At 59.7% G+C, this 22,280-nt stretch overlaps 8 protein-coding genes across 8 annotated transcripts; 4 read left to right on the top strand and 4 right to left on the bottom strand.

Annotated features, from left to right (window-relative positions):
* Positions 1-600: 600 nt before the first annotated feature.
* BXZ73DRAFT_101265 (kinase-like domain-containing protein) lies at positions 601-2,120 on the bottom strand (the record flags this gene model as incomplete). Its single annotated transcript, XM_048014846.1, has 6 exons — positions 601-935; positions 996-1,126; positions 1,156-1,370; positions 1,433-1,584; positions 1,652-1,907; positions 2,088-2,120. 6 exons carry the CDS (start codon positions 2,118-2,120, stop codon positions 601-603), a joined length of 1,122 nt encoding a protein of 373 aa, XP_047878003.1.
* A 158-nt stretch (positions 2,121-2,278) lies between these two features.
* Positions 2,279-2,782, top strand: BXZ73DRAFT_101264 (uncharacterized protein; the record flags this gene model as incomplete). Its single annotated transcript, XM_048014845.1, has 4 exons — positions 2,279-2,313; positions 2,379-2,421; positions 2,486-2,604; positions 2,659-2,782. The coding sequence occupies 4 exons, from the start codon at positions 2,279-2,281 to the stop codon at positions 2,780-2,782; spliced, it is 321 nt and encodes a 106-aa protein (XP_047878002.1).
* A 71-nt stretch (positions 2,783-2,853) lies between these two features.
* On the bottom strand, positions 2,854-3,931 carry BXZ73DRAFT_101263 (alpha/beta-hydrolase; the record flags this gene model as incomplete). The annotated part of the gene is made up of 6 exons (XM_048014844.1): positions 2,854-2,928; positions 2,990-3,169; positions 3,241-3,570; positions 3,640-3,761; positions 3,821-3,847; positions 3,904-3,931. The coding sequence occupies 6 exons, from the start codon at positions 3,929-3,931 to the stop codon at positions 2,854-2,856; spliced, it is 762 nt and encodes a 253-aa protein (XP_047878001.1).
* An 893-nt stretch (positions 3,932-4,824) lies between these two features.
* On the bottom strand, positions 4,825-9,228 carry BXZ73DRAFT_89888 (NAD-dependent glutamate dehydrogenase; the record flags this gene model as incomplete). The annotated part of the gene is made up of 19 exons (XM_048025429.1): positions 4,825-4,893; positions 4,958-5,544; positions 5,589-5,639; positions 5,691-5,888; positions 5,942-6,154; positions 6,204-6,236; positions 6,288-6,387; positions 6,437-6,479; positions 6,532-6,621; positions 6,673-6,699; positions 6,752-6,833; positions 6,891-7,012; positions 7,069-7,200; positions 7,256-7,323; positions 7,375-7,562; positions 7,620-7,817; positions 7,874-8,127; positions 8,205-8,653; positions 9,064-9,228. 19 exons carry the CDS (start codon positions 9,226-9,228, stop codon positions 4,825-4,827), a joined length of 3,069 nt encoding a protein of 1,022 aa, XP_047878000.1.
* Positions 9,229-10,709: 1,481 nt separating this feature from the next.
* Positions 10,710-12,141, bottom strand: BXZ73DRAFT_89887 (NAD-P-binding protein; the record flags this gene model as incomplete). The annotated part of the gene is made up of 7 exons (XM_048025428.1): positions 10,710-10,904; positions 10,965-11,049; positions 11,105-11,215; positions 11,308-11,409; positions 11,501-11,598; positions 11,741-11,912; positions 11,963-12,141. 7 exons carry the CDS (start codon positions 12,139-12,141, stop codon positions 10,710-10,712), a joined length of 942 nt encoding a protein of 313 aa, XP_047877999.1.
* A 755-nt stretch (positions 12,142-12,896) lies between these two features.
* Positions 12,897-14,924, top strand: BXZ73DRAFT_46760 (amino acid transporter; the record flags this gene model as incomplete). Its single annotated transcript, XM_048019751.1, has 9 exons — positions 12,897-13,046; positions 13,102-13,186; positions 13,240-13,333; positions 13,388-13,519; positions 13,567-13,901; positions 13,962-14,209; positions 14,269-14,474; positions 14,529-14,731; positions 14,794-14,924. 9 exons carry the CDS (start codon positions 12,897-12,899, stop codon positions 14,922-14,924), a joined length of 1,584 nt encoding a protein of 527 aa, XP_047877998.1.
* A 1,087-nt stretch (positions 14,925-16,011) lies between these two features.
* On the top strand, positions 16,012-17,411 carry BXZ73DRAFT_46805 (kinase-like domain-containing protein; the record flags this gene model as incomplete). The annotated part of the gene is made up of 2 exons (XM_048019758.1): positions 16,012-16,195; positions 16,240-17,411. 2 exons carry the CDS (start codon positions 16,012-16,014, stop codon positions 17,409-17,411), a joined length of 1,356 nt encoding a protein of 451 aa, XP_047877997.1.
* Positions 17,412-20,009: 2,598 nt separating this feature from the next.
* Positions 20,010-21,147, top strand: BXZ73DRAFT_101258 (NAD(P)-binding protein; the record flags this gene model as incomplete). The annotated part of the gene is made up of 7 exons (XM_048014843.1): positions 20,010-20,051; positions 20,105-20,125; positions 20,181-20,315; positions 20,365-20,471; positions 20,528-20,567; positions 20,622-20,895; positions 20,957-21,147. The coding sequence occupies 7 exons, from the start codon at positions 20,010-20,012 to the stop codon at positions 21,145-21,147; spliced, it is 810 nt and encodes a 269-aa protein (XP_047877996.1).
* Between the last annotated feature and the right edge of the window lie 1,133 nt (positions 21,148-22,280).

Raw genomic sequence — 22,280 nt, 5'->3', positions numbered from 1 at the left:
CTCGCAAGTCCCGATGACGAGGCGCTCATGGGTTATGGATTGCTGAGGTATGCCCTTGATGCGCTGTCATCGGGAAATAACCACAGGAGTCAGCTATTTCATTTAAACACGGCTCCTCACGCGCTGCCATCGGAGGCGGAGCTTAGACACATGCACGTGAGATGGATTGGTGCACTCCGTATCAAGTACGAAGTAAGGAATACAGTAGACACATTATGCTACACGGAACCTGAACACCGAAACGAATTTCCTCCAAATCGACGGCCGGCACGTCCCCATGCTCCCCCTCTTCAAGCCCGCCGAGCACGCCTGTTCGACCTGCTCCCCAGCTGGCCCGTACGAGCACTCCGACGTTTCCGACACTGGCGCCGACGACGAGCCCGACGACTGCCACTCCCTCTCCCGTACCGCGACAGCGTACTGCGCCAGCACAGCAGCCTCCACCGCGGAAGTGGCAGCCTTCTCCGACGTCGTGCTGATAGGGTTCCTCCCCACGCACGCGGCCTCCACCGACCAGCACTCCTCTTGCGTCATGCACGGCACGACGCGCCTCGCCGTGTCCCACGTGAATTGCACGACAGGACCAGTCTCCGCGAGCTCTTATTCGTCCATCCAGAACCTCTCCATCCTCTCGACCGCCTCTCTGATCTCCTCGAGCGTCACTGGTTGCGGAGCCCGCTTGGTGTACGAGTGGACGAGGAGGATGCGGCGGAGGAGCGCGTCGAGCGCTGTCGAGATCGGGAGGAATGTGCGCAGGGCGGCCGGGTCCGCGGCGTACGCACGGAAGCGGTCGCTCGTGCGCGCGGAGGCCTCTTCCCAGGGGCGGAGGCCGCAGGTGAGTTCGATGAGGATGATCCCGAGCGCCCAGATGTCGTTCCGGCGAGTGTCGTACGGGAGTAGCGTCTCATTGTCGTCGTCTGTGCTCCCTAGTGCTTCTGCATAAGTGGGAAAAGTCAGTGCATGTCCTGCGCACGGACTGAGCGAGGGAGACAGACCTGGACACATGTAGCACGGCGTCCCGGCACCGTAGTCGCAACTCCAGTCCTCGGTCGTCGCGAGCCCAAAGTCCGCGATGCAGACACGGCCGCGCTCCTCGTCGACGAGGATGTTGGCGAGCTTGAGGTCGCTGTGGAAGACGCCAGCGTCCAGTGGCACGCGGCCACTCCGTCGAGGATGCCGAGGAAGATGCGCTTGACGGCGGCAACGTCGCCAGCCAGGGGCGCCACCTTGTCCCAGACATATGTGTGCAGGTCGCCCGCGTCGAAGAGGTCGGTGACGATGTAGGTGTACTCGGCGTCCTCGAAGACGTCGTGGACATCGGCGACATCCGGGTGGCCCGCAGCGAGGGACTGAAGCTCGGCTTCGGTCGTCTGTGGATGTGAGGCTTTGGCAAAGTGTCCAAGAGTAGCGAGCGGGGCGAACGAGCACTTACGTCCCAGTCCGAGTGTGAATACATGATTTTGATGGCACGCGGAACGGGGTTGAGAGAGGTGGAAGAGTGCTTTCGAGCACTGAAGACGACGCCCTCAGCGCCTGACTCGAGGCGGTTGAGGAGCTCGTAGCGTCCATCGGCGAGGAACCGGCCTGCGAAGGAAGAAAGGGCAGTGACGCCGCTCGGGGGCGACATCGAGGACGTCCAGCTCACGCTCACCATACAGCAGGGCGTCATCCACGACATCCAGGACCAGGACATCGACTCGCTCGTCAGCAGCCTCGAGGACTTCCGCGGCGGCCAGTCCAGCCCTCTCCGCTTCGTCATCGGGCTGTACACGGGGCAGATCAACCACCCCGACGCGGGTCTCATTGGTGTCTTTGACTGGAACGGCCTCTGAGCCGTGGGCGCGGCGAGTCGAGGAGGAGTCGGAGGCGAGAAGTATCAAATCGTAGTGATAGAACAGTGCCGTAACCTAGCATGCAGGAATCAAGTGTGTAATTTTAATGCGTCGTATATGTTGTCGGATGTGCCCTTGACGCCTGGAGGTAGATTCTTCCGACGGCCTTCAGCAAGTAAGAAGTGAAGAGACCGCGCGCGAAACTTCAAGGGTCGGTTGCTTCATCAATTTACTTTTATTCGCGCGGCGCCGGACCGTGCCTTTAGCGCGGTCCACGGAGGTGATCATGGCGGTTGGGAAATACTTACCTTCTTTGTTTCGCCGGCTGCACGTGCATCATCCGGCCCGGTAGGCCGCTCAACGCTCAGTCCTGGTCTCGACTAGGCGGAGTATCCCGGCAAGCATCCGAGTTGTTCCGATTCAAGCCTGCGGGCCTTCCATCCACCATGCCTCTTGAAGTCACCCTCGACTTCGAGGCAATGTAAGGCAGTCCTGCGATCGTCTGCGGGACAACTGCACTTAGCGCCGCTGATCTTTCCCGCACAGTCTCTTTGACGTGGACGGCACCTTGGTCGATTCGACCGATAGTGTCGGCGGCGCGCTTAAAAGTTACCACCCTCTCAATCTCCAACACTCACTCACCCCATGGATAGAGTGAGGCCAGGTGCTTCGAAGAGGTGATTGTGGCCAAGTCCACCAAGAACGGCCACCACGGCATCGTCGCGCTGCTCGATGTCAAAGCGATCGTGGCATCGGTGCGCTCTCTATCGGCGTCCCCGGGGCCGTGCTCGTCTTGTGCTGTCCCCGCTGACCGCACCCGTCGCAGATTGACGAGTTGGACGCTGCTTTGGGCAATACTGGTTCTCAATCAACCAAATTTCAACACTCAAGGACACACGCCTCAGGCTGCAAGTTCAGACTCTCCTATATACCAAGCCGACTCATCCTGATTCCTATTACAACAAATAAACATACACGCCGAAGTCCCTCCTGGCCCTGAGCATGCAACCCCGTCATTCGCTCAGAAGTGTTTCTTCAAAAACTTGACGGTGGCTTCGAAGGTACCCTCCTTGCCCGCCTTGACCTTCGGGTTGCTCTGGGGGTGGAATCGTCAGTGAGCACTCCACAGCCATCCGCTCGCTGCGCGACGCTCTCACCATGTCTCCACGCACGGCGTAGCCGTGGTGGCACCCCTCCCAGTACGTGCGCTCGTACCCCGGCGCGAACTTGCCGCCACCCAAGATCTCGTCTGCCTTCTTCTGCGCCTCCACGGGGAACATCGGGTCGACCTCGCACGAGTTGATGAGCAGCGGCGCGCGCGACGTCTTCGCGTAGTTCTGCGGCCACGCACGAGCGGCGACCGTCAGCGCTTCTCCCGAGAGACCCGGGCAGGGCAGGCGGCGCTCACCTCGAGGTCCTCCGGGCACTTGAGCATCGACGGGTGCGCGGTGGTGACGACTGCAAGCTCGTTCGTGAACCCGAGGTCGAAGCCCGTGCGCCCGCCGTAGCAGTAGCCCGTCGACGCGAACTTCGCGACGCCGTCCGCCTTGAGCGCGGCGATGACCGCGCGGATGGTCTCGAGCGCGCGCGGGGCGGGGTGCCGGCCGAGCCAGGCGAGGAGGTCGAAGCCCTGCGCGCCCCCGGGGGCGAAGACGCGCTCGTGCGGGACGGGCTCGCCCTCGAAGTAGTCGACGACGACGGTCTTGTAGCCGTTGAGCGCGAAGTCGTCCGCGAGGAGCTGCGGGTGCGGCGGGTGCGGGTGAGCGGCGGAACGTGCGTGCGCGCGGGAGCGGGTCGAGGGACTCACGTGGGCGTTGGGGGACTGCATGCCGAGGGCATCTGGGAAGTAGAGCAGGACTTTGTCCCTGGCGTACTCTCCGGACGGCGTGGCGACATAGCAGTCGGTCCCGCCGATCTTGGTGAGGGTCCCTGCAGCGCAGCCAAAGGTTACGAGTGTTCGAGCTGAGGGAAAAGTTGGGAAGACGAACCGGTTGGAGTGCCCTCATGGCGGACACCTGTCATCTCCAGTCAGTGATCGAGGAAGTAAGAGCTGGACAGGAAGTTTGCAGACCAGTGATACAGTTGTTGCACAAAGACATGTCTGAGATCGAAGGAGGAGAGCGAGCGGGAGGTTGGGGGACCTCGATCCCAGTGTAGGATTATATACGCCTTGAGTGCTGCGCAATCTGGCATTTAGAACCCGCCTTAGACTCTAGTAGAGAGGAAGCGGTCGGAGAGGAGGTGGATCGCGCGTCGGGAAGCTCTCCGAGTTTAGTGCGGATGCATCAGCGAAAGGGGCCCATCTCTATCACGGCCGCTGATCGAGATCGCGCTTACTCGTCGCTGACAACCGCCCGTCTGTTCGTCAATCATGCTTCAATCACATCAACTGGTCTTCATATTGCTTTCTCCTGCTTGAAGGGTCGCTCCTCTTCAACCCGACCTCCTCTATAGTTCGTTCCTCAGGCCTCAGGCTCTAGGCAGGGGGGAATGCGTGGAATGGTGAGGCGATCGCTGTGTGGCCCGCCTCTCGCCATGCGGAACTTGTGTTCCCGATGTCGGTGGACCTGATCATGCCGTCGGTGTCCGGTGTTTCGCCCCTGAGCCCGCGGCAGGTTCAGACACCCTTCCTCTCGATGCACCCCGGTGTACATATTCTGTTCGATGGCCTCTCCATCTCATCCAAGTGCCGCCGTGCTCAAGTACAGATGGTGACTAAGCACCCCCTCTACTGGAAGCGCGGAGGAGGACGTAGTGCGAGTCGAGTATTCACTCCTCAGAAAGCTGAGTTTCTCCGAAGATTCCTTGCTGGTCCATGGTACATTGTACATCTATCTATCGTGAGCTGCTCCGCCGTATTATCCCCCCTTATTAAGGCCCTGTGCTATGCAAATCAAGTCCGCGTTACTTTCCATGTTGGCGGGACGGGGGTCGTTCCGCGTTTTGCTGTCGCGGCCCCACAATACTCCAAACATCCGCCCCACTGCCGCCTCTACGCCGCGAGCTCGCGCGCGAAATGGAAGAAGTCGACCGAGGACGCGTTCACGCCGTACTTGTAGATCTAGAACCGCCGTCGATCGCGTCAGCTCCCGCACCACTGCACACCAACAACAAATGTGACTCACAAAGTGCGACGACACCCAGCTCGAGAACAACGCGCGCTGGTACGTGACCGGCAGGCGCTGCATGAGCGTCTCGAGCCCGACCTCGTCCACCAGCGTCTTCGGGATCGCGCGCCGGAGCACCCCGCACCGGCTCGGCTCGTCGTCGAACAGGTCCGAGGCCTCGAGCTCCTCCTGGAGGTCGTTCAGCTTGCTCGAGAGCTCGTCCGAGATAAGCGTGCGCGGCCTCGCGCCCCCGACGCGCGCGTGCTCGCGCCAGATGCACCCGAACTCGTTCGCCGCGTTCTCCGTGATCGCGCGCTGGATGTCGCGCACGTACGCCTCGTAGAACGCCGACGGCTTGCCGTCCTTGAAGATCATCAGCCGCTCGTACTCGTCCGACGCGAGCGAGAGCCCCGCGAGGACCTCGAGCGAGGACGAGGTCACGCCGCCCTTGTTCGCCGACGAGTCCTTGAAGAGCACGACCTTGCGCTTCTCCAGGTAGAGGCGCGCCTGCTGTGTGAGGAAGAGGTTCGCGCCTTCGACGATGTACTTGAAGTTGGCCTTGCCGTCAGAATCAGTAAGCGAGGCAACGTTGGAGATGTTGACGGCTTCGGGACGACCACCACAGGGACGAACAGGTCGGCCTTGTAACGCAGGTGGGCGCCGTTCCGGAACTCGGTCCCATCGAGCACAACTTCGCCAGCTGCAGAACGATATCAGGGAGGTCGATGTTCAGTAACCTAAAGGTACTCACAGGGCAGCTTGACGTCCTGGTCCTCGACACGAACGAGATAACCATCCTTCCCGAGCTTGGAAGTGTCGAAGAAGCCCACAGGCTTGCGAGCCTTGGCGAGACGGACGAGCTCCTCGCGGTTGAGACCAGCAGGATCGTGGAGCACACCGCTTCCGTCGATGATTGCGATGGTCTTGTCCGAGCTGAGCAAGATTTCGTCTGTACCATCGCACTTAGCAAACGCACGAGCATATGCTCACAGATTTACTCACTGGAACCAAGGTCGCCATCGGGGCCACCGGTCTGCACCTTGGTGATGTCCTTCTCGCGGAGACCGAGCTGCTTGTAGATGCCGAGAACGTACTGGCGAACCGAGATTGAGGTCATGCCGTACACGTCGTGGGGGACGCCACCGAGCAGCTGCGCGCTCTTGCCGGTCGTGAAGGACTTCCACCACGTCTCCGCACCGCGGGCACGAGCATGCACTATGAGAAGTCAGTATCACGCTACTGTGATCACGTTGAGTCCACTTACTGGCTGCCCAATCCATGAGGTCGGCGGTACCCTCTGCGATGCTCCGTTAGCTTTGCGTATGTGAAAAACAAAAGGAAGACTAACCATCAGGACCGAAGAACAGGAGCTCGGGCTTGCCGTAGAGGTCAACAAGCTTCTCCTTGATTCCAGGGGTCTGCCCGGGGATCAGGAGGTCGAGGACGGCCTGGAACGGCATCAGTAGCGGTCTTGGAGTAACGATATTGGCTACATACATCAACATACTTCTCGAAGCAAAGCTTCGGGTTCTCGCCAAGGCTGTATTCATCATGGGCACAAAGCACAGGCTGAAGCTGACGGATCCACGTACGAAGGCAGAATGGTGCCCTTGGCACCGCCCTCTGGAATGTCCTTGTTCTTGAGCGACTGCGTCGACGCGAGCGCGTAGTTCTCGTCGAACCTAGCAATGACATCAGCGGTGTTTGGGACCCGTGGCTAACGGAACGCTTACAGTGAACGTTGGTTAATCGAGTAGTTCCTGAGGTAGTGTCAGGGTACGTTTCGTAGAGACGGTAAGGGGCAGCACGTACTCCCTGTTCCTCGACATGACGATACGGATGCCACCACGAGCAACATCCTTGAACCGGATGTGGAATCCACGGAACTCTCCACCTGTCAACGCAGATATGATTCAGCAACCGGGCTTCGCGATATCGATAAACAACCAACCAATGATGAAGAACAGGCCGAACGGCTTCTTCGGGTACTCGACCTCAGGGAGGAAGTCGGGTGCAAGACGGAACGAAAGCGCGACCTTCGTCGGCTGGTAGAAGTTAGTCTTCAGGACGTTCCTGAGCGCAAAAGCAGATCAGTAGAACTCGCGTTTCAAGAATGCCCAAGGACGTACTTGTTGAAGATCAAGAAGCTCTCCAAGACCTGGAGCTCATGCTTGTTCGTCACCGTCCTCCGGATCTTGTCGTGTAGCTCCGCATCGGTGAGTGGCATCTGAGTACGCAGACGCTGGTATGATAACGTAGGCCTGATGAAGCCCCAGATGAGGACATCACACACACAGTAGCTCGGCGAATACGTACATGAGCTTCGCGGCTTCATCGGTTTCAGGGTAGTGTGACATGGCGAAGTTGACGTAAAGGAGGTTGATCTAGACGGAGAATGTCAGCTTCGCATCTGACAATGCGACCAGTCCGCTTACCAGCTCAGCATGCGCATGGATGACCTCCGCGATACTCTCGCGCGTAAACGTCTCCTCCCTGAACCGACGCTTGATGTCATCGAGCACGGTCGCGTGGGCAGGGTTCGTGTCGTCAAGAAGGCTCTTGAGCGTGATGTATGCCGACCCCAGCCTGTTACAGAAGTGCTGCGCGAATATCCAACCGCAGTCTTCGGCCTACCATCAGTACTATATTCAACTCTAAGATCATACTCGACGCGACTCACACGCATATGTCGCCTCCTGCACAGCGTGGTCGCCGCTGGGACCCTTCCCAGCGTAGAAGAAGGGGTTGTTGGGAAGACAGTAGAGGAGCGAAGCCTCCTTCATGACCTGGAAGATCGAGTGCTCGATCGGCGGCGCGTTGGCGCCAGGGAGCGGGTTGAGGTAGAGCGAGATGATAGTGATCCCGTTTGAGAATTGTTCTGCACATCAACCCGTGAGCACCCCATACCAGACGCAGATCGCGCAGAATACTCACCGACATACTTCCTCGCGGAGTAGAGCGAGTAGAAGTGGTAGAGGTTCGAGAGCGCGCTGAACAGCTTCTTGGTCCCGCCTGTCTTGTAGCCAATGACCATCCGGCGCTCGCGCGAGCCCTCGACCTCGAACACCTCAATGACCGGCCCAAACCGCTTCTCCACGTTCCACATGACGTGCTGGTAGATCTCGAGCGTGTGCTCGCTCGCCTTCTCGAGGAAGATCGGGTCCGACACCGTGCGGATGTCGGTCTGCCTGCCATCGCACGTTCGCAGACGTCAGCGCACGCCCCCGGCCCAGAACGCGCACACGCGCGAAAGTCGCGAACGCACCCATCTGCGCGCGTCGACGCGGGCGGGCTCGCCGGGAAGTTGCACTTGGTGACGAAGTAGCAGCGGAGCTGCTGCGAGGCCGTCGCGGAGATGCTCCCCAGCGAGCGGTAGGTCTCGAGCCGGTACGCGCACTCGGGCGTCGACTTGTCGAGGAAGAGCTCGTCGATCCGGCTCTCGCACGTCGAGCCGGGTCCCTCGGTCGTGGTCATGCCCGGGGCGCTGGTGTGGATGAAGGTCGCGCCGTTCCCATTCTCGTCGATCTTCTCGAGGTCGATCACGAGCTTGGACGGGTCGTGCTTGGTGTACGCGAGAACCTTTGCACCGAAGAGCGCGATGATGTGGTCCGAGATCACATCGACGGACTCGGCCTGGAAGTACGTGTCGTCGATGCCGAGGTGGGTGTAGAACCAGGTGATCTCGTTCGGGACGAGCTCGCGCGGAATGAAGCCCTGCGAACCGCGAGAACATGTCAGTGACTAAACTCCGACAGACAGTGCGCACAACGCCCGACGCGCTCGGAGTGTGCCTGCTGCTATCGCGCACTTGGTGTGTACATTGCTCCGCACCGCGCCGGACGGAAGAGTGTAGCGGCGTGCTAGAAGCTAGCGGCGCGCTATAACACCGTCCGAGAGACTGGAGACTGTGCCCTCTAAAGCGGCGCGCATATAGTGAGGGCAAACGGGTGCTGGAGACAGTAGAGAGCGGGGCCACCATCACGGGGCCGCCTCTCCGTCAACGTAAAACACGCAGCGCGCGGATACGCCCAAGATACCAGGAAGCATACTTCGCACCTCGAGGCGTGAAGCGATATCGGAGGCAGCACGGGCGGGGGTGTGCGCAGTGGGAGAAGGAAGCGTACCTTTGCAGCCACATTGGCCTGGACCTTGGCACGCTGCTCCTCCTTGCCCTTGAAGACGGGGGTGGTGTAGCCCGGCACGTTCTTAAGGCGGTGAACGGCATCCGGGTGCTGGCCCGGGACGAGTAGATGACCAGCCGTGTCCGAGGTGTTCGAAGGCGTGGACATCGTCGGGCGAGGCTCGTTATATGCTATGGAATAGAGGATGGGAGAACGGGGATAGCGAAAGCGAAAGACGGGCGGAGAGCAGGTTGGAGGGGGTGGTGGACGTCGAGGAGCGGGAGTGGGCGGCGGAGGGTTTATATACGGCCAGTGTGTGCAGGCGACCATTGCGTCTGGGGTGGACCGTTTTCGGAGGAGATCCAGACGTGCGGTCGCTGCCGAGAGTTCCATCTCAACAGGCGCCCAAGAGTTCCAGCGCTCAGCCCCGCCCCCGTGCCTCTCAAGTTCCGCCCCGACGTCCTCCCTCCGCACCCCGTCTCGCGCGTTGCAGATCGTCCACAGACCTCCTTCGCGCGGGGATGTTGGGGCATCTCCGCACAAATGTGCTTGCTTCTGAGCGTCTCTGTCACATCGCGGCCCAGAATACGCGCTCACCAACGAGCTGGAATGCGTTCTGCTGCCGTAGCACGCTCATAGTCCGCGCGCCCAGGTGAGAGGTCACTGGTCAGAAGATCCGGCACACCCCTGCGCTCGTCGTCCACGTCGCCCGCCTCGCCGTTTCGGCCGGGACATGCCCGTTTGTGCGCGCGCATCACGCTCTTCGTCCCTCCGGACCCCGCCTCTCAGCCCCAGCCGGTGGCAGCACCGCCGCGGGCGGACCATCGCCCCCGCCAATTCGGATTTCTGGTCAGCGCGCTGCGCCCCGTCGGCAGCGCGTCCGACGGCAGTGGTAAGTACAGGTCGGACCGGGGGTACCGTAACTCCTCGTCTTGCAAGCTCCGTCCATCCGCGTCGTGCGCGTGTCTCCATGCCGCCCTCGTCGCGACCGCGCGCGGGCAGTCCAGCGCGTCGAGGAGCTAGCGAACGTTCGCGCGAGCAACACCGGACGCGTCAGCGCCGCATGTGACCGCGCCGCGTGCGCAGCTTCCCGGGCGAGTCGCAGGTGGAGAGGCTGTTGCCCCAGTCGGTTCCAGTCAGCTGCCGTTTCACGCAGAGGGCAGCAGGGCAGCTGGCCTGGGGCGGGCATTCGTTGAATTGGCGAACGAACCCAGGCGTCGAGACCGCGCGTCGTCGATCGCGGATTGGGCGGGCAGAGGTTTGGGGGGAGGCTTGTGTGAGGGCGAACGTGTATTGCGTTCGTTTGCGCGAGACACGCCATGCCGGAAGTCACGTTGCCAATTAAATTCGTCACAGGCGCGAAGAAAGCGTGAGCTCTTGTAACTCTTGTGAAATCCACATATCCGACGTTCAACGTTCAACCTCGCCCCTAGGACGAAACACAGGTCTAATGGATTGTCAAGTCCAGCTATTGTAAACCTCCGACATGATCGAGCATTCCGCGACATGCCACAGTAACCTCCATACTCCCAAACGCTATTTGTACATCTACAGAGCATCTTTTTTCTTCTTCTTCGCGGCATCCCCCTCTCTACACACGGCACCTCTCGTATCGAACACGTTTACGTGTAGAACGCAAGATCACGCACCTAGTCCAGCGCCTCGAGCCCGTCGCGTATGTACTCCTGGAATAGCGCCTTGTAGTCCTGGTGCCAGCGCGAGAGTGCGGGGCGGCCCTCCGCAACGTCGCCCGCGCCCCACATAATCCGGAGCTGGTCGACTTCCCGTCGGGTCTCGTTGTCGGGGCAGACGATGTAGAACTTCCCTTGACGGACTTTGTCAAGCTGCGGCGAGGGAGGTCAGCTCCATCCGCAACGACTAAAGACGCAACGCGTACCATGTACAGTACCGTCTCCTGCGCAGTCCACGCCCCAGCGGCTTTCGTTGCCGGAATCGCTGCCCGTCATCCCGGTCCACGTCCAGCCCGGGCTACAGATCCCGTGAGCATAAAGCCGCGGCGCCGCAACGAGTGCAAGGGACGCACATGAACAGGTGGGCGCTGAGATTCGACGACGGAGTCTCGCGCAATTCGTGGGCGAGCGACTCGGTGAGGCTCTTAACGGCCGCCTTGGCTGCGTTGTAGGATGCGTTCCCTCTGGAGACAAGATCATGCGGATCAGCGAACACAGTCGACGCGGGCGCGGGCGCGGAGAGGGAGAGGGAAGTAAGTGATACAAAGACACTCACGGCGGGTTTGTTATGCCCTGCTTTGACCCCGTGTTGATGATCACGGCAGGGTTTTCTTGGTGCAGCATGTTCGGAACGAACGTGTGCTGGACGTTGAGCACTCTGTACGCGTGCGAGAGGATAATACACCACATCAGCAAACAGACTCAGTGGACGCGCGAGCACCCTCGCCGCGGCAGTAGACGCTACTCACCCAAACAAGTTGATCTCGAAGAGGGTGTGCCACTTATCCAACCCGTCCCAGGACGTGCCCTTGAGCCCGATGGCGGCGTTGTTCAAGAGCAGCCCGACCTGAGGGAACAGACGCAAACAGGGCGGTGTGAGGTACCGCCGCCCCCCGCCGAGACCGCGCCGCACGCAATGCGGGGCGGCGGGCGCGGCAGGCAGGGCGGGAACGACTGGCGCAAGCGGGTTCAGAAGGGTGCATGCTCACCTCGCCCCAAGCCTCGATCACCCTGTCGCGCAACCGCTGGACCTGGTCGATTTTGGTCACGTCCGTCGGGAGGGTGATCAGGTTCGCGTCGCCAACGATCTCGCGCACAAGCTTCGCGGTTTCCTCAAGCTTGACCTCGTCGATGTCCGCAATCGCGATCTTGAGCCCGATCCTGGACGAGCGTGAGCGAGGGTGGAGTCGCGGCGGCAGCGGGACACGCACTTTGCAAGCTCGACAGCAGCAGCGCGGCCGATACCGTTTGCAGCGCCGGTGATAACGGCGACACGGCCCTCGTGGATGACGGGGTGCACCTCGTCGTCCATGGGCGTAACGGGGTCATAGTGGGAGCCTCCGGGGCGCAGCGGGGACGGTCTGCGACTGGACGCGGCGGAAGGGAGCATGGTATAAATACGATGCGAGAAGAGCGAGCGGAGGGTCTGGGGAGAAGGAGAGAGCGGAGGGAGTGCGAGCAGTCCACTCCGGCGCCGTTCTTATATATGCAGTCAACAACGGACGCTTGCATGACGTCGGGGGCCGTGCGCTGTCCGGGGTGCTGCGAGTCCCTTGGGCGCTCCCTGAGCCGCTCTCCAACGACCGCACGCCTTCGGTGTCGAAGATGCGGTCGTCAGACACGGGCCAGTCGGTATGGAATGCAGCAACAGGAACGGGGGTCGGACCCCTAGGAGACCGATGCGGTCTTGCGCATGCACAACCCTGTCGACGAAGTTCCCCTTCTCATTCAGCTCACTAAAACGTATTCCGCTCTGGATCGACATGTGCCACACATTCGTGCCCTGGCTTTGGCAAGGTATGTCGTTAATCTGCATCATAAGAGCATGCTGATCAGATACATAACAGCACATGCGGCCTCCCGCGCGCGGCACGCTGTCGTCGCTGACGCTCACCAGCGTCCCCCCATCCCCGCTTCGTCCAACGCTTCTCACCACTCGCCGGAGCTTGGTTGGCACGTGGAACCCGCGTACGTGATTCTTGTCTGAGCGGTCTCGCCCAAGCGCCCTCAACGTTCAATATCAGCGAGCGTGTGAGCGCGCTGCCCACAGTTCACACATCCGACTTGCTCTGTGTATTACAGCCCTGAGACAACGGCGTGGTGGGTGTTCTGCTTCGCATATACCACCAGCACTCAAGAACTGTCATGGAGGCTGGCCCGCAGTGCAATGCCGGTCGCAAGGATGAAGCCTCTTCGGATGAGAAGTCTATTTCCACGTCTGTGGTTCCTGGCAATATCGACGACGTTCGACTAGCAGAGCTCGGATACAAGGGCGAGTTCAAGCGAGAGTTTTCCGTATGTCATCGATCATCTCGTATCCACTGCGTCGACGAAGCTGACGGATGTTTAGACCATTGAGACCGTGGCATTTGCATTTTCCATTATGGCTGTCATTGGCGGTGTGTCGTCGACCTTGTCTTTCGGACTCTTATCAGGTACTTGTGTTCCTTATCCCACTGACGCCCGTTCTGAGCCCGAGAAAATACAGGCGGCCACGTAGGGATGATCTGGGGCTGGGGTATCCCATGTCTCTTCATCATGTGTATTGCTGCCTCAATGGCAGAACTCGCTTCGTCCATGCCGTGAGTTTTGGAAACTTGCCCAAATCCACCACTCATTTTCATTACCTCCCCCAGTACCAGCGCAGGATTGTATTATTTCTCTGCAAAGCTCGCGCCTGAGCGGTACTCGGCTCTTGCGAGCTGGATTACCGGATGGGCCAATGTCACAGGCCAAGTGACTCTTGTGTGCTCCATCGACTACACTGTGTACGTTGAGACCAATACCCACTTCATTTATGCTGATGATATGTCAGTGCGCAGATGATCACCACCGCCGTGGCTGTTGCCACCGATGGCACGGTCGTTTTGGGCGCCGGGCCCACATACGGTATACTCATCGCCATTCTCGTTGTCCACGGGGTGATTTGCTCCGCGGCCACGCGAATCCTTGCGCGCATGAACCTCTTCTACGGCATCCTTACTGCGGGGGCGACAGTCGCGGCGGTCATTTCTCTCCTCGTTGCATCGGGCGATGGGAAAGTGTCCACGAAGACAGCATTCACCCTCTTCGAGAACAACACCGGCTGGTCCAACGACGGATGGGCGTTCATCCTTTCCTTCGCCGCGCCTATGTGGTCCCTCACGGGCTGTATGTACCGCTGTTCGCACAAGAAGATCCTCCGGGGCGCTCATCCTCTCATCCTAATAGACGACTCCGCAGCGCACATCTCGGAGGAGACCTCCGGTGCCGCGCGCGCGGCTCCTATCGCGATCCTCGTCTCCGTTGCCGCGGTCGGCGGCATGGGCTGGATCCTCGCCATCGCCGCATCCTTCGCCACCGCCTCGGTCCCCACGCTGCTCGAAACCGACCTCGCGCTTCCGATGGGCCAGCTCCTGCTCGATGTCCTTGGCAAACGCGGCATGCTCGCCATCTGGAGCTTCACGATCATAGCGCAGGTCCGTGTCCCGGCCCTCGTCGCGATGTCCCGCTTCCTCACAGCCAGTACAACGCCCAGTTCCTGTGCGGCGCGGCGCAGGGCGTAGACGCGTCCCGCGTCGTCTTCGCGTTCGCGCGCGACCGCGCGCTCCCCGGCTCGCGCTGGTGGCGCCGGATGAACCGCCACACGCGCACGCCCGTGAACGCGGTCTGGCTCGTCATGGGCATCTCCGCGCTCTGCGGCCTCCTCGGCTTCTCCGCGACCGCATTCTCGTCCCTCGCCGGGTACGCCCTGCCGTCGTCGGCGTGCGCTCATGCGGCTCACGCGCGTGCTCACAGCGCCTCCGTCGTCGGCCTCTACACGTCCTACGCGATCCCGATCTTCCTCAGGATCACGTCCGGGCGCGACAGGCTTGTGCCCGGGCCGTTCACGCTCGGAAAATGGTCCACCGCCGTCGGCGCCGTCGCGGTGACCTGGGTCGCGTTCGTCGTCGTCGTGCTCTGCTTTCCCGTCAGCCAGCGCACGACCGCGGTGGAGATGAGTGAGTGACGTGCTCTGTCGCCTTCCCTCGCCGTTTCGTGACGCCTGCACTCGCCGCGACAGACTACGCGTCGGTCATCGTCCTTGCGGTCTTCATCTTCGCGTCCGCGTCGTGGGTCTTGTCTGCGCGCAGGTGGTTCGTCGGGCCTTTGCCCAACATCGACGGCTCGGTAAACGAGAAGGGGGTGAGGTAAATAAGCGATGGCGTCGAAGGCGGAGTATATCCTAGAGCGACTAGAGTTCGTCATGTTGTCTGATGCTCGCAACACGGTGTTTTGATGTGAAGCGCGCCATTCACTGACCGCTAAACCCCAACCCTCGCGAGAAGATGTTCGGGTGTCACTGGTGAGAGCACGAGTTGGGCTGGATGTCGAAGGGTGGAGCGTGGAGTAAGGTGAGTCGCCGACCTTCTTGCAAATATCGTTGGTTGAAGCCGAGGTCATCATCTCTCATGCCCAGGTATTCAGTCGCAGTAGGGTGTGGTCTTGCACACGCGGCCACAGCCGAACATTTCACGCCCACCGGCGAGTACGCTACGGACGGGGTTCTTTTCTTCTTCCCATACGCCCTCTCCCAACATCAAGTGAGAGCCTTTCTCCTCGCCGTACGGCTCCACCGGCGCGCCGAATCCCCTCTCCTCGCCCGGAGTGGCAGTCAGTGCTATCCTGGGCGCTTGGAAGCATGGGTCTAGCTCACGACAGATGACTACAGATGGTAACAAAATCGATATGTGGAGGTTCGGTAAGAGTCAAGCCGTCTTCTCGAAATTCGAATCGACTCGTTGATCGCCGTTTGGAACTCTAGCCAGCGTCAGCCGCCGATTGAAGGCGCCCAACTATAGTAGCTTTCGCCAAAGGCACTATCGCGCATTGACCGTCGACAATGAGAAGTGAGAATGTGGTGAGCGCATCTTTGCTCATACTAGGGTTCCCTCTGCAAGAATTTTATTTATTAGCTTCCGCCGCTACACCGTTTCGCAGTCAGTATGGTTCCGATCCGCGTACGCTACAGCCCACGACAGGTTGCGGGTCGTGCCATCTACCAGTCCTGGCTCGAACGGATGGCCGGTGCCGTGCATTACCTCCGCTTCATCCCTTGGTTTCAGTTCAGTCTGGCCTCTGCTGTAACCGACGCGGATTCTTTATGTATCCGACCTCCTTGGTTCTGACTCCCGATTTCCGCAGCCCCGCCTCCTATCGCACCATGGTTTAAATACAGGCCGTGTGTTTGCGAGGACCTTACCCCCTTCACCACCGCTCTCTTCCCTCTACATCATTTATCATGCCCTTCACGGACTCTTCCTTCGCAGGCCGGTTCCTCGCCGATGGACGCTACGAGCTCCTCAACCGCCTCGGGTCGGGCGCTGAGGGTGTCGTCTTCAGTGCTCGAGAGCACTCTTCCACCTCTCCCAACCCCATCCCACGCGCCATCAAAATTATGTATTCCCACTCAGACTGCGACGTAAGTGCTCGTCCGCCCCTCTCGCTATCCTTGAATACCACGCTAAAGCCTCAAATCCACAGACGACCGAAGCTGAGCTTCAGTCCCTCGCAGCAGGCCACCCGAATGTCGCCGATGTCTACGACGTCTTCGAGGACGCCGAGTACACCTACATCGTCACCGACCTCTTCGACGCGGGCGACCTGCACACATACGTCTGGAACAAGGCTGTGCCCCTGGCGGGCGACGTCGCGACCGTCAAGCGCATCTTTCTCGGCATTCTCGACGGAGTGGCCGCGTGCCACGACGCTGGCGTCTTCCACCGCGACCTCAAGCTCGCCAACATCCTCATCGACGAGAAGCTCGGCCGTGTCTGCGTCGCGGACTTTGGGCTCGCGACGACCGAGGACTGGAGCTGTGACTATGGTGCCGGGACGCCGTGCTACATGTGTCCAGGTCGGTCTCCCTCGCCCAGTCCGTGCGCAGGACGTGCTCTGACTTTTCCCACCTACGCAGAAGCACTAGGAAGCGCGAACGACGAAGACGAGGAGACGCAACTCCCGTACGATACCCGCCGGAACGACATCTGGGCACTCGGGATTATCCTCATCGAACTCACCTGCGGCCTCCGCCCCTGGGAAGAGGCCTCCACACGCACGAGCGACCGCTTCCGTGCGTACGCCGCGGACCCCGCCGCGCTGCGGACTTTCCTTCCGATCTCGACAGCGCTCGATGCGCTCCTCCGCCGCATCCTCCTCGTCCGCCCGTACACCAAGCGGGCTCCACAACAAGTGACACTCGAGGAGATCAGAGGCGCGGTCGAGAGGATGGAGAGGTTCTGGATGAACGAAGAAGAGCTCGCGGACGCTGGTCCTGTCGTGCAATTCACGTGGGACACGGCGAGGCGCGTCGTGCCGTGCGTGACGCAACAGAAGTGTTGGTCGGTGGAGGCCGCGTGCCCGGAGAGGAACCCTGTCAGCACGACGTCGGGGAAGGCTGCTCCTTCCGCGGTGGAGGCTGCTGTGCTGGCGCAGCACGCTGTCGCGGTACGGGAGAGGGAGTGGCAGTCGTCGGGCTCGTCGTCGGCGCCAGTGTCGGAAACGTCGGAGTGCTCGTACGGGCCAGTTGCGGAGCAGGTCGAGCACTCGTGCTCGGCGGGCTTGAAGAGGGGGAGCACGGGGACGTGCCGGCCGTCGATTTGGAAGAAATTCGTTTCGGTGTTCAGGTTCCGTGTAGCATAATGTGTCTACTACTGTAGTCCTTACTTCGTACTGGATACGGAGTGTACCAATCCATCTCACGTGTCTAAGCTCCGCCTCCGATGGCGGCGTGTGAGGTGCCGTGTTTAAATGAAATAGCTGAGTCCTGTGGTTATTTCCCGATGACAGCGCATCAAGGGCATACCTCAGCAATCCATAATCCATGAGCGCCTCGTCATCGGGACTTGCGAGTACTCGTGGCCAACGGCGGGTATTTATATGGCCAACGCTGCGTGAGGTCAGCAACAGCCCATCGCATCGTTCGACTACCCAGTTTTGCCCCTCACATTGAATCTCTACGCCTTCTCAATGTCTTCTTATCTAGTTCTTGGAGCGTCCCGTGGAATAGGAGTGAGTGGCTCCGATACTCCACTCCCCCTTTGAGAGCCTTGCTGACGAACCATCTAGCTCGAGTTCGTCAACACATTGGTATGTGTGTTTCTGCCAGCCAAGCCCTCGATGCTCACTTCTGTTCACCTGTAGAGCAAGAAAGCCGACAACAAAGTGTTCGCCGTTGTTCGCACCCCAGAGTCTGCGACCCAGCTGCATTCGCTCGCGTCGAAGCGATCGAATGTGTTCACGGTCAAGGGCGACCTCGACTTTGTGGAATCTCTCAAGGTGAGCATGCCATTAGTCGTCGTGTTCGTCACGCTCACAGACAATGGCAGGCTGCCGCCACGGAAGTCGCAGGCAACACTGGCGGAAAGCTTGATGTCCTCATACTCAACGGTGTCCGTATGGCCTCACAATACGCCGGTCTGACCCTGGATAAGTTGTGAGTCGCACGTCGAGATAACGGCACGCAGTAGTCAGCACGCTCACCACGGTTCATCAACAGCCCCGACCCCCAGACCCTTGAAGAGGACCTCGTGGCCGGCGTACGTCCCCTTCCCGCCGCCTAGCCGTCGCCCATCCTCGAGTCTGACGCCTCACCCCAGTTCCGCAGCAACACCGTCGGCGCCGCGCACGCCATCAACGCCTTCCTGCCTCTGCTCCGCGCGGGCACGAAGAAGCAGATCCTCGCGATCTCCTCCTGTGTCGGCGACATCGACTTCGTGCGCGGGACCGAAGTGGGCACGAACACGGCGTACACCGCGTCCAAGGCGGCGCTGAACATGGTCGCCACCCAGTTCGCCGTCGTGCTCAACCCGAAGGCTTCACTGTGCTCTCGATCAGCCCCGGGTACGTGAACACCTTCACCGAGGACCCCAGTACGTGCCGCTTCGCTCTGTTCGACGGGAGACGGGGAGCTGATCCAGTGCGGGTGATGCCTAGACGACTTCGCGAGCATCCCTGAGCCCGTTAAGCAGCTGACGGCCACATTCAAGAAGGTGTCGCCGGGCTTCGACGGGAACCCGCGGACGCCCGCGGTTGCCGTGTCGATGGTGCTGGACGTGCTGAACAGGAGCGGGCCAGAGCAAAGCGGCTCTTTCCTGTCCCAGTACGGCAACAAGGAATGGGTCTGATGTATTAGCCGAGTAGCCACCGGAAGGCGTCCTGGCAAGACGCGAATTAGAGCGGCGAACGCTACGTGCATAGGATTCAATATTCAGTATTGTGGATCGGTTGATATGCGAGAGGAGTGAAACTTACCGCACACGTTTGGAAAGCACTTGGTCTGGATGTGGTCGTAGTGTATATAGCACGAAGCAGGATTAATTGGAGATGCGCGACACGTATAAGCGCTAGCGCTGAAAGTACGCGTGACGTCACAGGGTCGTGCGCTGGGTAACAGTCACTATATATATGTTGATGTTGAGCGAATGAATTTGCTGCAGCTGACAACCACCTCGAGTACCCTAGATCGACCACGTCGTCTTGGATGACCTCAAAGAAGTCTATGTGCGCCTCCGTACAAACGTCCTTGCAGTCGGTCTCACCTGCTCGCAGTGGTACGCGTCCGTCGACTCTTTGTACTGCCAGCACGTCTTCCTCAAGCTCGCCACCTCCCAAATCGCACTCCTTCAACCGGGGGAAAATGTGGTCTCCCAATCTGGCACTACGTGGAACCCTCATTCTCAACATTTTCATTCCGGCTGTCCACGTGGGATGAACGTAACCTTCGTCTCCGGTGAGTGTACTCAACGCTACTTCAGAATAAGAACCGATTTGTCTTTCATCTTGATTTTGACCACGCTGCATCATGGCATCATTTTGACTTCCCCTTCGTAATGGCTGACGTGTCGGTGTACTGGTCAGCAAGACCCCTGTCCATGCCTGCGTTTCCAGCCTGGGCCATGTCACTGCCGACTATCTCCGACTCCAACAAGCTGAAGATTTGCTGACCGAGCCTTCTTCACAACCCGTGATACTGATGTTCATGGAATTTATGGCTCAAATATGGCAGCCAAGAGCACCGTTCAACGACCATCATGGATTCGTCAGCAACCTCGGGCATGCAATCGCATGTTCCGAGGCACCACTTCGGGTGCGTTCGTCGCTGTGCGTGAGCGCACGCCGCCTTACGCCGCGAAAAAGACAGTATTTATACAGCCAGTTATGCCCTGAACGAGCCCCAACTCACTGTCGACCCGATTCACACTTCCTCGCTCCATATCTCTCGGCCGAGCACTTCACAAAATGCCTTCCTACGCTATAATCGGAGCCTCCCGGGGCATGGGTGTGAGTACGATCGATCTCTGCGTCATAACAAACCCGCTGATCACCCTCCTTAGCTCGAGTTTGTCAAGATATTGGTTCGTTTCTGTCACTATTCATGCCCTTCACGCCGCTTATAGCTAACATTGGTAGAGCAAAACTAACGACAACACCGTGTTCGCTGTCGTCCGCAACCCTGATAGTGCGACCAAGCTGCAACATTTCGCTTCGTCCCAGCCCAATGTGCGTATTGTCAAGGGCGATCTTGACAGCGTAGATTCTCTGAAGGTGGGAATTCAGCCTTTTTATCGCAGCCTGGAGCTCACTACATTGAAAGGCTGCTGCGAGCGACATAGCAAGCGTCACAAGCGGGAAGCTCGACGTGCTGATTTTGAACGGCGCCCTCATGGGATCGCAGTACTCGGGTCTCACCCTTGACAAGTTGTGAGTGATTCATTCGAGCCAGTTGTCAGCGCCATGCATTGATCCTCGACCCACAGCCCCGACCCGCAGACCCTCGAGGCGGACCTGACCGCTGGGGTGCGCCTTCCTCTCATCCTCTCTCAGGTGGACTCCCGCTGACGCGTGCTCTAGTTCCGCAGCAACGCCGTCGGCTCCGCGCACGCCATCAACGCGTTCCTCCCCCTGCTCCGCGCGGGCGCGAAGAAGACGATCCTCGCCATGTCCACCGCCGCGGCCGACGTCGACTTCGTGCGCACGGTCGACTTCCCCTCGAACACCACCTACACGGTCTCCAAGGCGGCGATGAACATGGTCGTCACCCAGTTCGCCGTCGCGCTCAGGCCGGAGGGCTTCACGGTGCTGTCCGTCAGCCCTGGATACGTGAACACCTTCACCGAGGACCCCAGTGCGTGTCTCTGTCCTTCGGCGCGCGGAAGCGCAGCTGACCCTGTCCTCGGATCGTCCAGACGACTTCGCGAGCATCCCGCAGCTCATCCAGTCGCTGGCGGCGACGTTCAAGAAGGCTGCGCCGGACTGGGACGGAAAGCCGTTGACGCCTGCGGGTGCGGTTTCGAACGTGCTCGAGGTGCTGAGCTCGGTCGGGCCGGAGCAGAGCGGGTCATACTTGTCCCACCACGGCAACAAGGAGTGGGTGTAGTTGTGCGAAGGTCGCACGAGCATGTCATTAGAGGTTCGAACTCTCATAAGTCGATTGCAAACCAATGTATCAGCTGCAGCATCTGACGCCTGCTCTGACCGAGGCTTCAAGAAGGGGGTATGCTCCCCCGTAATGTTCTCTCGAGCCGATCTCGAAAACACGCGAACATGTCCGCTCTCGGCAGCACCAGCAACCCGAAGCCGGGATTTGAGTCCATGGAAAGGAAATCCACGGTTTGGGCGGTAGGGGCGGGCCTGTTGAACTCGAGCTTCAAGCGACCGTATTTTGGGAAGGATCAGCAGAGATGGTCCATGAGCGAGGATACGTCGGTTATGAGCTCCATGGAGTCGGAATCTGAGAAAACAAATACCACAACGCTGGGCGAAAAAGAAGAACTAAAATTGGTCTTCTCCGGGTACATGACTTTTGTGTTGACGACGACTCATGCGTTTTGCACTTTGCCGCGTATGTAGAAGCTGGCTCTCGGCCTGATTCTCTGAGAGTTTTGGGAACCGTAGGGTCCGACCCGTGGATTTGCTGGGCATGGAGATCTCCTTGAGGTTAGGGTCTGTGCAGGCCTCGAGGCTGCTCGCGTGAGAGTCAGACGCGGACTGCGCTGGGTGCCCTTCAACCACGACGTTGCTGGCAGTGCCACTGCTGTCCTTGATCCATCGCCGTATGTCTCTCAGTAGTCTTTAAGCTGCACTTTCTGATGATGACCAGTGTATGATAATGTTACACAACGATCGCTTGCCAAAGCAATCTGCGCAGACGTCGGACATGGATTCTTGGGATGCAACAGGTCTTCTGGGAACCGTGCGGAGTATCAAGGATGATATCTTGACGTGCGGACTGGCTGCCGTAAAGTACGTTTTGCATAGTAACGTGTCGCAGACTCGCTGACGATCCGGCGCAGAATGGACCGTGATTATACCACAACGGTAAGTCACCAGCATGCATGGTCTGCAAGAACTGACCCCAGTCTCCCAGCTGCGCCTGCTAAGAGTAGCGTTGAATGACGCTTCTTCGGCCGTATCATCTGTTCTGAATGCCGCGGCTCCGATCAATGGCCTTCCTCCCGAATTGCTGTCCTTCATTTTTTTGCTCGCCGCCACGGAAGACAAACCCCTCAG

Source organism: Epithele typhae (assembly GCF_022376455.1).
Source record: "Epithele typhae strain CBS 203.58 chromosome Unknown BXZ73scaffold_23, whole genome shotgun sequence".
NCBI lineage: Eukaryota > Fungi > Basidiomycota > Agaricomycetes > Polyporales > Epitheliaceae > Epithele > Epithele typhae.
Note: the sequence above shows the minus strand (reverse complement) of the source record. Positions and strands in the feature narration are given on the sequence as shown.